Source organism: Octopus bimaculoides, chromosome 1 (assembly GCF_046866305.1).
Source record: "Octopus bimaculoides isolate indiv1 chromosome 1, ASM4686630v1, whole genome shotgun sequence".
NCBI lineage: Eukaryota > Metazoa > Mollusca > Cephalopoda > Octopoda > Octopodidae > Octopus > Octopus bimaculoides.
In genome coordinates this window covers 3,265,567-3,280,566 of record NC_142928.1, presented here as the reverse complement: position 1 = coordinate 3,280,566, position 15,000 = coordinate 3,265,567, and the positions used below count along the sequence as shown (strand labels likewise).

General features: G+C 37.5%; 1 protein-coding gene across 8 annotated transcripts in view; it reads left to right on the top strand.

Moving 5' to 3' along the window:
• Positions 1–15,000, top strand: part of LOC106873416 (CUE domain-containing protein 1) — a 188,818-nt gene that overhangs the window by 121,784 nt on the left and 52,034 nt on the right. For all 8 annotated transcript variants that reach the window (XM_089347776.1, XM_052975105.2, XM_089347772.1 and 5 more), the window contains one exon: positions 8,914–9,571. In XM_089347776.1, the coding sequence (XP_089203902.1) occupies positions 9,284–9,571 (288 nt within the window). In that variant the 5' untranslated portion in view covers positions 8,914–9,283. The remainder of the gene's footprint in view (positions 1–8,913; positions 9,572–15,000) is intronic.

Here is a 15,000-nt window from a genome sequence, read left to right as displayed (position 1 = left end):
TCATGCACAGCTCTAGTCTTTCTCCCACATACACACAGCTCCACCCTCTCCTTCTCTCTGATTCTGTTCCCAGTAAATCTTTTTTAAAACAACAAATCCCAACTATTTGTTGTGAAAAGTAAAAATGAGAAAAATAAAGAGAGAGAGAGAGAGTGTGTGTGTGTGTGTGTGTTATCGCCAGAAATCTCCTATATTCCTGGTATTTCCCTCAGTGAGTCTGTCTGTGTTCTAGCATCAGGGTTGGTTATTCTTAGATTTAATGCTCTTGCACACAGGCCTCTTCCATGTACACACAGATAGCCTTAACACACACACACACACACACACACACACACACACACAGTGCTACAGTTATCAATGCATATACATGCACACACACAAATACCTCAGTCTATATACTCTCACACATACAATCACTGAACACACACTCACAGGTATAAGCCTTGTTCAATGTTCACTCGTCCTCATACATAAGTACACACACTCACTCACATATACACTAACTCACTTTCTCTTTCTGATAACACACACACACACACACACACACTCACATATAGACACCTCAGTGTTTGTATGTTTACACACAGGCATAGACTTCATTGTATGTACACTCACTCATTTAGACACATTCACTTGCTTGCATGTATACACACATACACACTTGCTCTCTCTCTCTCTCTCTCTCTCTCTCTCTCTCTCTGCCCCCCCCCTCATACACAAACACTCAGATGTACAAATTTCAAAGTATTTTTTATCTTGTATATTATTTAGCTTTATATTTCTCTGGATGTTTGTCAAGATTATTATAATGAGTCTCAGGAATATTGGTAAGAAGAATAACACTCACACACACACACACACACACACACACACACACACACACACAATCTGCTGAGAAGATTTGTTGTGAATAGAACTGATTGTGGTGTTAATATAATGACTCTACTTAACGAATTGATCTGTTTTAGATTACATTTCAGCCACTTGGTGGTTAAATATCTATTTTATCAGTTCTTGCAGCCCCCCCCCCCCCCCTCATCATCATCTGACTGTACAGTCATGCATCTGGAATGCAGATAACTTTCAACCAGCTCTTGTGAAAACTCCATTCTTCCTCTCCCCTATTTCTCTTCCCTCACGTCCTTCATTTTGTCTGGTTGCCTGTTGTCCCCTCTCTCACTAACCCCGCCCCACCTACCTCACTCACAAGCTCGTTACAGTTTGTGTTCTTTCAGTGATTAACACCTGTTTCTTTATATTTAATGCTTATTATGGTTAATTTTAATAAGATTGTTGTGTGTGTGTGTGTGTTTCTATATATACATATGTATATATACATGTGTGTGTATATAGTAATAGTTTCACATTAAACAGACTGATCTCTTGTAAATTCCAAAGAAAGACCAGTATTGTAATTGATAGCTACTTGATTGAAATGCTCGTTAACAATTATGAAGGCAGAGAAAGCAGCAGGATCACTAGATGGTCCCTGTGAGGCTGAAAATATTTAGTAAATTCAGGGACATACGAGTCACTGGCATAGTCAATCAGGGAATACAGGATGGAGTTATTCTCAATGACTGATGCCACAGTGGAATCATCAACTGCTATGAAAGAGGATGTCCTAGAAACACCTACTGTGCATCTAACTAATGGACTCATCCAGTGGTTCTCAACCATTTGTTGCCTATGGGTCCCTCTGGTTCTTGTTTTACTTGGGTGGATCCTCATAGCCATTCAATATTTAAAAAATCCCATTTTTGTAATTAAATATTAGGGATTTTATAAAAAAAAACTTTAAATATTTTGTGTATTGTAAAAGTATAACCAATTTACTGCACATAAATTTTAACAAAAATTCTTGTATAGACCCCCCTCCCCGCTCCCTGCCAGGGCCATACGGACCCTGCTTAAGAATCGCTGGACTGGTCTGTGGAAGTAAACAAGAAGTTATAGCACAAATAATTTGTAAGCTCATTAGTTTATGTGAGATATTACAAGGTACTCTCTTCTATGTGAGACAACTACAAGAAAAAAGGTTTGTGCAAAGAGCCAAGCCATTATACTTATATTTCATTGACCTGGAGAAGGCCTTGGTCAGAGTTACCACATTTTATAGTCAAGTGGTCACTAAGAAAACTAGGTGTAGCTGAATAGCTTGTACAGAGGGGGGCTCTCAGCAAGGTAAGAGTTGGTAATGGATTCAGTGAGGAATTTAGCCTACAGGTAGAGGTACATCAAAGTTCAAGTCTTATCATTATATCATCATCATCATCATCATCACTTAAGGTCTGTTTTCCATGCTGGTATGGGTTGGACTGTTTGACAGGACTTAGCTGGCCAGAAAGCTGCACCAGGCTTTAATTGTCTGTTTTGGCATGGTTTCTATGGCTGGATGCTCTTCCTAATGCTAACCACTTTACAGAGTGGACTGGGTGCTTTTTATGCGGCACTGGCACAGGTGCTTTTTACAAGGCATCTACACAGGTGCTGCCTGACTGGCACCTTTGCCAGTAGCACATAAAAAGCACCATTCGAGTGTGGCTGATGCCAGTGCCACCTGATTGGCTCCCACATAAAAGTACCCACTACACTCTCGGAATGGTTGACGCTAGGAAGGGTATCCAGCTGTAGAAACCTTGCCAAATCAGACTGGAGCCTGGTGCAGCCTCCTGGTTTGCCAGTTCTCAGTCAAACCGTCCAACCCATGCCAGCATGGAAGGTGGATGTTAAACAACAATGATGATGATGTGTGTGAATAACTAGTAAAAATGTTTAGTTAAGTAGTTCATATCACAATCATGAACTTTCAAGTCAGCTCTGATCAAGTAGGTCCATCAAAGACATACGAGCAATGATTATCCTCTTTTTTTTTTCTCACTAGCAGTGGTATATTTTGGGTTACATCATACAAACCATACTTTTTAAAGATGGTATAGTATAGTTTGAGAGAGATTTAGCTGCTATTTCTGGCAAATCAAGCAACAGCATTCATGTATCAGTATTTTCATGCATCAGTTCAAATGTGTCATACAAGTCTTCCATGAAATTCTCATCTGAAGTATGTTAATTTAGATACACTAACATATGCTAATATATGTTAATATATCTATACTTAATATTTTTTTACATGATGAAATGATTTAATATAAAGAAAATTAAGTAAACATTATGTTACTGAGACTTTTGAGTCTGGTTTCACTAAACATTTTAGTTTGAAGTTAAATGTGGAACAGGAGAGAATTCTTCAAATTTGAATCAGTCAGTTGTGACTTCATTTTGGATTTTATCAGCTTCTTGGATTAAAATGTTTTTTTTTTTCTTTTTACATCTGTAAGTCATTCTAAAATGATAGATGTAAAAAAACTTTCGGAAATTTTCTTAATTCTGAAAAATGTTCAAAGGATAACGAGCCCCAGAATTTAAGTCCCCAACATTTGGAATTAAATAAAAACGCTTGTCGATTGTCATTTTCAGTGAGTTTGTTTCCAAGTCAGTAAGTTTCCCCATTTGTAGATTATGAGGAATTTTCATGACTCTTTTTTGTTTTACTAAATGAAAAAATCATCCTCATTTAGTGCCTGTTTTCCATGCTGGAAATGGTTTAGGTGGTTTGACAAAAACTGACAAGCTAGAGGACCAATGCCAAATTCCAATGTCTGTTTTGGTGTGGTTTCTACTTCTGGATGACCTTTCTAATGCCAATCATTTTGCAGAATGTAATGAGTGTTTTTTTTTTTTTTTGATTTCTGACAGTGCATTGTGTCCTTGAGCAAGATGTTCTATTTCATGTTGCTCCAGTTCACTCAACTGGCAAAAATGAGTAGTACCAGTAATTCAAAGGGCCAGCCTTGTCACATTCTGTGTCACACTGAGTCTCTCTGAGAACTACATTAAGAGTACACGTGTCTGTGGAGTGCTCAGTCATTTGCACATTAATTTCACAAGCAGGCTGTTCCATTAATCGGATCAGCTGGAACACTTGTTATCCTAACTGACAAAGTGCCAGGCTCCTGGTGAAGGAGATACCAGTCATGAACATCTCATCTTATTTTCATACATGGTGTATCTAGAACTTTATTACTGAGATGTTTTACCTCTTGAAGATAGTAGGGTGTGATTTGAGGGAGATTGGCTGCTATTATTAGTACATTGATTGTGTAGTGGCTCTCTTGTAGGCTTGTATATATTTAATGGATGTGACTAGTTAATGTTGATATTAATGTTTTTAAAACTAGATATAGTCCACCAATTACTTAAGGTTGGAATTGCTCCCAGCAGAATCTCTCTCTAACCAAAATGTAAAGTAACAAAAAAAGAAAAGTTTGTACAAAATGTGTTTCTAAAAAATAACGATAATAAAAATAGAACTTGCTAAATGAGCAGAATGACTGATAAGATTAAGTATACAGGGCATCTATTTTTGTAAAATATTCTATAGCCATCATCATTATTATATAATTATTCAAAAGTGAATCTGTTACAGAATCTTTTGGTTATCATGGTGCCAATATCTCCAGTGTTAATCGCTTGGAAGCATAACATTAGAATTAGCTTGGTTTACAAGGCCATTGAAAGAAAGCCTCCCCCAAAATAAATGTTTCTCTAACCAAGTGTCATGTTCTTTATTCATCAATTTAAATTTGGGTTCATCAAATATTAACCCGTTTGTTACTGTATTTCTCTTGGAATACATTGCTTTTGATTGAATTAATTTCGAAAATAACGAATTTAGTAAAATGACATTGTCATTATTAAGCTGGTGTTTGGAAAATATATTAACATACTGTTTTGATGGAAGGTTTTAATTTAAATCACTTCAAAGCAGGAAGTTTGTTTAAAAGGATACGGGTGGTACCAGGTTAAATGTACTCCTTTATAACCGATATTTAGGAAAATTAATCACATCGGTTCACAGTGTGTTTTGTTTTTTAGCATCTGCCATTCTATGCCAGCATGGGTTAAATGAATGTGTTATCACAGCCTCATTTTATACCTGGATGCCTTTCCTATCACTAACCATTATCTGTTTTTCAAGTAAGGGATCACTGTTTTACATGTCTTCAAAGGTACAAAGCCAGTGGAGGATTTGCTAACAGAAAATATGACCTCATCCTCATCATTGCTTGTTGAGATTTTCACAGAATGCAAACGTTTACAAAACACACACACACACACACACACACACACACACACCTGATGGTCTTCCACCCAATTTCCATATACCAAATTCCATTCATAAGGCATTGGTCAGCTTGGGATTATAGTAGAAGACACTTGTCCAAGACACCACTCTGGGGGACTGAACCAAAAGCCATCTGGTTGCAAAGCAAGCTTTTTAATCATACAACCATGCAAGTACCATAAAACAGAAATCATCATCATCATCATTTAACGTCCACTTTCCATGCTAGCATGGGTTGGACGATTTGACTGAGGACTGGTGAAACCAGATGGCTACACCAGGCTCCAATCTGATTTGGCAGAGCTTCTACAGTTGGATGCCCTTCCTAATGCCAACCACTCCAGATTTCGGCTGAATTATTTCAGAGTGTTTTCTTTTTCTGACTGTGGAGCTGAAATTTTGGCTATTTCAGATACTGCTTGCAAAGTTTTATCCGGAAAAGTTAAAAATAACACTGTCATGTAGTCATGTTTGTTTGTTTTTTATTATCTTTGATATTTTTCTGATAGCAAAAGATATTAAAAACTGTTTTACACAAATTAAAAACTGTTTTACACAAATATCTCTGCAGTATGGCTATATAATGAAAATATTTTTTTTTCTGTTTTTGTTTTTCTCAAGTTAGTTGAAAATGATTCTTTACAAGTTTTTATTTGACTTAGGAAATATTTGAAAATAAATGTTACATCTTTAATATTAGCGAATTAACGATTTTTCTAAAATCCTTATATGAAATTCTTGTGAAAAGAGTATGATTTCCATCTTGTGTACAAAAATTTGTAACTATTGAATAATAATGATGATAGTAATAATAATAATAATAATAATAATAATAATAGCTTCAAACTTTGGCACAAGCCCTGCAATTTTGAGCAGGGTGGATAAATCAATGATATCAACCCCAGTGTTCAACTGGTATTCATTTTATCAACTACGAAAGGTAAAGTTGACTTCAGCAGCATTTGAACTCAGAATGGAAAGGAGCCAGAAGAAAACCTGCTCAGCATTTTGTCTGCTAACAATTCTACCAAACAGAAAATTCCTCATAGTACATTGAGTTTTGTATGACAGTTTTTGTCTGTAAATTTTTTTAGATATTTTAGCCTTTTTGCTACAGTAATTCAAATGAAATATACTGCCTTTGTTACAATTTTTAAACTATGAAGAGCTTAATAAAATAACGTTGTCATAATCTGATATTTAGAATATAAATTAACATGGAATTTTGGTGGAAGGTTTTAATTTAAATCATTTTAAACAAGAAATTTATATCATAGAAGCAGGACAGTCTCAGGTGGGTTGATGTCAGAAAGATTAAAATTTGATAGGATGATTGGATAATCTTCACTTAAATTCAGGAAAGCTTTTCACTTGTAAATTTTAATGGATTATGTAAAACTTAATTCCATAAATGTATTATTGGATGTTCAATAATTCTAATTTTGGCACAAGGCCAGTAATTTTGAGGGGAGGGGACAAGTTGATTACATCGACTCTAGTATCTGACTGGTACGTATTTTAGAGATTCTGAAAGATGAAAGGCAAAGTTGAGCTCAACATAAAGAGTCGGAAGAAATACCATTAAGCATCTTAATTGATATGCAACTAATTCTGTCAGCTTACAAGTATAATAATAATAATAATAATAATAATAATAATAATCCTTTTGCCAGGGCCCCTGGACTGGCTCTTGTGCGGGTGGCACATAAGATGCACCATTTTGAGCGTGACCGTTGCCAGTGCTGCCTGACTGGCCTTCGTAGGGTTTTCGAGCGAGATCGTTGCCAGTGCCCCTGGACTGGCTTTTGTGCGGGTGGCACATAAAAGACACCATTTCGAGCGTGGCCGTTGCCAGTACCGCCTGACTGGCCTTCGTGCAGGTGACACGTAAAAGCACCCACTACACTCTCTGAGTGGTTGGCGTTAGGAAGGGCATCCAGCTGTAGAAACTCTGCCAAATTAGATTGGAGCCTGGTGTTGCCATCCGGTTTCACCAGTCCTCAGTCAAATCGTCCAACCCATGCTAGCATGGAAAGCGGACGTTAAACGATGATGATGATGACTATAGGCACAGACCTGAAATTTGGGGGAGGGGATAAACCAATTACATCGATGCTCAGTATTCAACTGGTACTTATTTTATCAACCTTGAAAGGATGAAAGGCAAAGTTGACCCCAGTGGAATTTGAACTCAGATCATAACGGATGAAATGCCACCAAGCATTTTGCCCAGTGGGCTAACAATACTGCCAGCTCATCACTTTAATAATAATGATAATAATAATAATAATAATAATAATAATGGTTTCAAATTTTGGCACAAGGCCAGCAACTGCATGGGAGCAGGTAAGTCGACTACATAAACTCCTCTGGTTGATTGGTGCTCTTTTTTATTGACCCCTGAAAGGATGAAAGGCAAAGTTGACATCAGTGGAGTTTGAACTCAGAATGTAGCAACAGGCGAAATACCACCAAGCATTTTGTCCAGCATGCTAATGATTCTGCCAGCTCACCTAATAATAATGATAATAATTTCAAATTTTGGCACAAGGCCAGCAATTCCAGAGGAGGGGCTAAGTCAATTAGATTGACTCCTAGAGACCAACTAGTACTTATTTTATCAAACACAAGGAGATCAAAGGCAAAGTCGGCCTTGGTAGTGTTTGAACTCGGAACATAAGGACTGGTAAAATGCCACTAAGCATGCTAATCATTCGGCCAACTCACCATCCTATGGTTTCAAATTTTGGCACAAGGCCAGAAAGTTTGAGGGTGGGGCTTAGTCAGTTATGTCGACCCCACTGCTCAGCTGGTACCTATTTTATCAACCCTGAGAGGATGAAAAACAAAATTTGCTTCAGCTGAATTTGAACTCAGAATGTAAAGACAGATGCAATACTTCTGAGCATTTTGCCTTATATGGTATTCATTTTCATACCAGCTGGCCCTGTGCTGTCAAAAATGACGGCTAATTGTAGCATTTTATATATAAATAAGGTACATAATAATCATGCATACAAACATTCACATGTTTGTACACACACACATACACGCATATACTCACATAGAGTTGAAACACTGTTTGATTTTTCTTTTCAGCATTGCATGTTCACCATCCCACTACCAGTTTGCCATCACCCCTTCCTTCCTTATTCGTCTATCACCCCTTCCTTTCTCATTCATATGTTGCGACAGAGAAAAACTCAAGAGTATTATTATAGTAGATTCTTTTTTAAAAGTGATTATTACCTCTGCTTCAGCGAAGGCAGAGGTATTGTTTTCAGTTGCGTTTGTTTGTTTGTTTGTCCGTGGACAAGATATCTCAAGAACTGCTGGATGGATTCGGATGAAACTTTCAGGTATGTTTGGCCTTGTGGCTGGCACAAACTGCTTAGATTTTGCGATCGATCCAATACCGGACAAGGATTCTGGATTATTTTTCCTGTCTTTTTACTTAATTTTTGAGAGCGGTTGGATTCATTTTTAGTATTCTCGTTTGTGAGATCAGCCGAGCATATTTCAGAATTTCTCATTCTAAAAACCATCTCCTGCTAATCGTTGAGAGGACGTTGGTGTTGCTTTTTTTTTTTTTTTACTTCATTCTATTTTAAGATAAGTTACACTATGCATTTCATCAAATTAGTCTGTAATAAAATGTAACTTTTACTTTAATATTTCAGTATTTAATATTTCTATTTATATATATATATTTTTTTTTTTTTTTTTAGGCTGAAGTATGGATGAAATAGCAACACCAGTAATTACCTGAAGGAGAAGGGTGTGTGTGTGTGTGTGTATATGTGTGTGTGTGTATATATATATATCCATATGTATATACACACACACACATATGTAAACACACACACACACACAAACACACTTATTCATGCACACAATGCATTTATATATATTTATATATATATATAACTGAATTAGATTTTAAAAAAACGAAAAAGAAAGAAAAACCTTGTCTGTTGAAGAGAAAACAAGAATCCATTTTGTATCTGTGATTCCTCATTTTCGTATTAAAAAAAACACATAAAACAAATCAAAACATAGAATATTAAAAAAAAAAAAACATAAACAAAATTCCACAAAATGGCTTCAGCTGATACTCAGAAGCTGAACAACAGGCGACGGCGTGACCATCCCCGCCGAGAAACGCTGCCAGGTGGAACTGTATCGCGTACACACACACGCCAACTGGATTTTTACCAGGCTATGTCAGACTTCAAGCATATGTTTCCCAGCATGGAAGAAGATGTAATAGAGGCCATTTTGAGAGCCAATGATGGTGCTGTTGATGCAACCATCGATCAGTTGCTCACGATGAGTGTGGATACTGATGACATATCATGTGTAAGGAAACACACTCCATTGTCGAAGGTAAGTGCTATAATGACTACGAATTAATTATTAAAATTATAACGGGTGCAGGTGTGACTGTGTGGCAAGAAGTTTGCTTCCTGCGAGCTGGCAGAATCGTTAAATATGCTGGGCGAAATGCCTAGTGGTATTTCGTCTGCCGCTATGTTCTGAGTTCAAATTCCGCCGAGGTCGACTTTGCCTTTCATCCTTTTGGGGTCGATAAATTAAGTACCAGTTACGCACTGGGGTCGATGTAATCGACTTTATCCGTTTGTCCCCTCTATGTTTAGCCCCTTGTGGGCAATAAAGAAATAAGAAGTTTGCTTCCCAACCACATGGCACCTTGGGCAAGTATCTCCTACTGTAGACTCAGGCCAACCAAAGCCTTGTGAGTAGATTTGGTAGACAGAAACTGTGTGGAAACCTGTCGTATATATATGTGTGTGTGTCTGTTTGTTCTCCCCCCAACCACCACCACCACTTGACAACTAGTGTCGGTGTGTTTTTGCCTTGTAACTTAGCGTTTTCGCAAAAGAGACTGATAGAAAAAGTACCAGGCTTTAAAAAATAAGTCTTGGGGTCAATTCATTCAACTAAAAATTCTTCAAGGCAGTGCCCCAGCATGGCCACAGTCTAGTGACTGAAACAAATAAAAGATAAAAAGCAATGCTCGTTAATTTGAGATGGAGAAGACCAGCAGACTCATTGATGAGTTACGAAGCAGATATCTATCATTTAACCAGGTAACTAGATTATTGATCACACTATAATGTGCCTTCGGCATTTGTACAGTAACCTACCTTGCTAATGCATAGTGACTGACTAATTTTCTTGTTTTAAAAATAGCAGAAACAATTCATTGAGAAGATAGAAGGCTCTCTGTGTGGAAACGGTAACAGTTTCCTGGCAAGTGATAGAGACGTGTAATGCAAGACCCATCAGTCAACTTGTTTCTCATTTCTGTCTCCAGTGAAGATAGTCTGACTTGGCTCTGTTTTAACTCTTTCTTTGTTAGCTTATTCTAATATGGAATAGATTTGGCTTATTCCACTGAAGATGGCTGAATGGACGAGGTCTTTGATTATCTCATTATTGATTACTACTTTCAATCTATTGGTAAAGGATTTTTACCTGTCATATCTAGTAACTGTTGTCACGTATCAAACCAAAAGAGAGATTTGTAGAGGTTTGCAGTTCTGGAAATATGTACGTACATATATGCAGATATATATATATATATATATATATAATGTCTGTACATATGTTTGCTTGTATAGGTGGATCAGTGTAGCTATGTACACACATGCAGGCAGACAGAGAGTGCCCATATAGATTAAAAATGGGTGAAACTGATATAATGTGATGAGCCTTCCTCCAAAATTGTTCAACCAATTAAAATTACAATGTAATAATAATAATAATCATCATCATCATCATCATCATTGTTTAACGTCCGTTTTCCATGCTGGCATGGGTTGGGCAGTTTGACTGAAGACTGGCAAACCAGATGGCTGCACCAGTCTCCAATCTGATCTGGCAGAGTTTCTACACCTGGATGCCCTTCCTAACACCAACCACTCCAAGAATGTAGTTAGTGCTTTTTACATGTCACTGGCATGGGAGCCAGTCAGGTGGCACTGGCATTGACCATGTTCGAATGGTGCTTTTTATGAAAAGAAAAATTACGAACAAGAAACTTAGAGGGTGATGTATTGAATGCTGCATACAAAACAAAAAAAAAAAATTGCTTCTTGGAAATAGAAAGTAAAAAAAAAAAAAGGTGTAGAGGCAGTTCTTAACTACCCTTCAAAGAAATGAGGAAATTAAGAGTTAATCTAACTGAAACGAGCCCATAGCTGTCCCTTGCCTAGAACTGGTCTTCTAATTACGTAGATTTACTTGGAAGGATTAATTCTTAATTTCTTGAAATTAGCTTCCCGTATGAGAGTTGCTAATGATTACTGCTAGGTTTTAGTTGTCTTTCTCCAGCCCAGAGCGAAATTTCTTTTGAGAAGTTTTGGTATATGCCATTTCATACATCACTTCATTAACCTGTATTTTTTCCAAATTTTTGCCATTGTCACATTCGAGTTATTTCCCTTAGCTCATTAGCAAGAAAAGCAAGGTGGTGGTGGTGATAGTTGGGAGAAATTCTGAAGTTCAAAATCTGATATTGAATGGGAGCCTGCAGTGGAGAGTGAGTCAGATTGCTGGAAACTACAGTGACAACTTAGGACCTAGTTTGGTCTTATTAAACTTCCTCAGGGAAACATTGTGTGAATGTGAGTTTTTATGGTGATTTTGGTATTTCATACTTTCAATATCATTTCTGTACTTTTACTTTATAATATACAAAAATAGCTATACAGTAAAAGTATAATGTAACTTTGAACATATTTGTTTTTGTCTTCTGCATCACCTTTGTATAATTTTATTTCAAAACATTGCTTCCTTGAATGTGTTTCGTGAATTTCAATGAGGTTGTTTTGTCTACTTTGTATGAACAACAGTATTATGTTTATAAACAAATACAAAGAATATATATATATAAGGGTGTGGATTATTGTATCATATACAATGATATTTTGGCATCTGTTTAACTTTAAATTTTAAAATATATTCTTTGGTATTGATTGTGGTATGTCTAATTGTAATTTGTGAAAACTGAATGAAAAACTGAACAAAAAATAGCTAAACAAAATATGATAGGAAAAAAGAATGATTATATAGTCAGGAATGGAGAACTTAAATCGTCAAATGAGATAAAAATTAACAATGTAATTTGATGAGGAAAATTTGTTATTCATACATCAACCTTAATATGTTACAATGTAAACATCTTTTATTATTATGTTTGTTTGTTTCTTGTTTTGTTTAATGTCTATTTTCTATGTTAGCTTGGCTTAAGTGGAGGTAAATTTTTGAGGCAGGATTTTTATGGCCAGATACACTTCCTGTCACCAATCCTTACCTGATTTTCAGGTAAGGGATTTCGATTCCGGTGGAAGAGATGGGTGATTTTTGTTGACAAGAAATGTTGTCAAACTTCACTGGTTGCAGCCCAGTTACAAAAGTGATGATTGCACCATTTGTAACTGGGCTGCTGTCAGTGACGCACTGTGCACTCTCGTATCTCTGCATAATTTTGTAAACCTTCACACAAACTTGGGAATACATATATGTATATATATACATGTATGTATGTGTGTTTGTATATATTTATACACACAGACACGTGTTTGTATATATATATATATATGAGAAAGAGAGAGGCATGGTTGTATGTTTAGGAAGTTTAGTTTCCAACTATGTGGTTTCAGGTTCAGTCCCTTAGACAGGTGTCTTCTACTATAGCTTTGGGCTGACCAAAACCTTGTGAATTAGATGGAAACTGAAAGAAGCACATTATATATACATGTGTGTTTACTTATCCTGACATCTCATGATGGCTGTAAGTATGTGTTCAACCTCATACAAGCAGTGTCATTTGTCTGACTGTAGGGAAATATTATTTTGCTTGGAAACGGGTGAGGGTTTGTGACAGGAAGGGCATCTGGCCAAAGGGAAAATGTGTCTCAACAACTTCTATCTGACCCATGCAAGCCTGGAAATGTGGACACTAAAACAACAATGATGATGTATGTGTGTATATGTGTCATAGCCATGAAGCTCGTCTCCATCAAGAAACCCGTTTGCTTCTAACCCCTTCTTCTTTCATACCCTAATTTTTCATCTCTTAGCATAAAGCTGCCTCCTCTACTGTAGCCACTATCAGTAGAATAGGATCTTCGTGTTTCCCGGCTGCTGGTGCCATGAAAAGAAGTACCAGATACACTCTTTAAACTGGTTGGCATCTGGAAAAGTATCCAGCCGTAAAAATCATGAAAAAACAAACATTGGAACCTGCTGTAGTCTTCAGGCCCATAGGATCTTGTGAGACTGTCCAACTCATGCCAGCATGGAAGCTGGCTGTTGAAGGATGATGATGTTTCTGAATGTCAGTGTGTTCTCTCCACCCAATTTGTTAAGTTTGCCATTTTTCATTTGTAGCCCATGATGCAGTGTCTCCTCCCTCTGTTTATTGTACAACTACTACAATGGTCTCTTCTCTTCTAAACCTTCTAGTTACACTCAACCGCCACCCAGTCCTCACATTTGTGCCATCTCCTCTTATTACTTACACTTTCCTTTCACTTACCACTTCATCCAGTCCTTCTTCCCCACAATATCAATCTTCTGGAATCTTTTTTCTGACCATGTATTTCCAGCAGTTGTTCTATATATTGATGTTCCATATCTCAGGGAACCTGCAGAGGTCATGGGCACAGCCCCTAACTCCTGATTAGACCATAAGACAACTTTTTCAAGGGTGAAGACACAGCAAAATGTCCTTATTGATACAAATAGTTGGTTTCTTTTCTCATAGAACTATCTCCTGCATTTCAGGTCCAGCAGTTTAGGATTTTTTTAATCATTTCTTACTTGTAAAGTCCTACCATTATAAGCACAGACTGGCTCCCGTGCTGGTGGCATTGATGCCAGTACCACCAGACTGGTTCCCGTGCTGGTGACACATAAAAAGCACCATCTGAACGTGGTTGATGCCAGGTCTGCCCGATTGGCTCCTGTGCCGGTGGCACGTAAAAAGCACCAACTGATCATGTCCAAAGCCAGTACCCCCGACTGGCTTTTGTGCCGGTGGTATGTTAAAAGCACCATCTGAACGTGATCGATGCCAGGCCCGCCTGACTGGCTCCTGTGCTGGTGGCACGTAAAAGCACCCACTACACTCTCGGATTGGTTGGCATTAGGAAGGGCATCCAGCTGTAGAAACCTTGCCTGATCAGATTGGAGCCTGGTGCAGCTGCTGGCTCTCCAGACCTCTGTCAAACTGTCCAACCCATGCCAGCATGGAAAGCGGACGTTAAACGATGATGATGATGACGATGGTGTTTACAACAATGGGGTTTGTGTTGTAGTAAACATGAGTGTTTCTGTAGAGTAGTAAACCCTGGTGTATACAACAGTCGTGTTTTTGTAATCTCATGCAGTAGTGTTTATGGTAGACATGCTGTTACTTTGCTCTGTTCATCTTCCCAGCATCAACTGTGCCTATTCTGTGTATTTTTATTTTATTTGCTTATCAGGTAGTGTATGTGTATATACACACACACACTTGCACACACATAAAATCCTTTTGTAACTATGAGATAATACATAGAGCTTTGTATTTCTCTGGAGCACATCAACCTTGTGCCATCTCTCTCACTCCCCCTCAAACGTTCACCCTCTTATGTTGTCTTACCTGTATTTCTCAGGACGTCCTTCTTTCCCATCTGCCCTCTCAAGCAAGGCACTGTCCCAATTACCTTCATTACAATTTATAAAGTTATTTATCAATGTTACATTCATAATCTTTTTCTCATTTATTTGCTGATCAGAGCAAC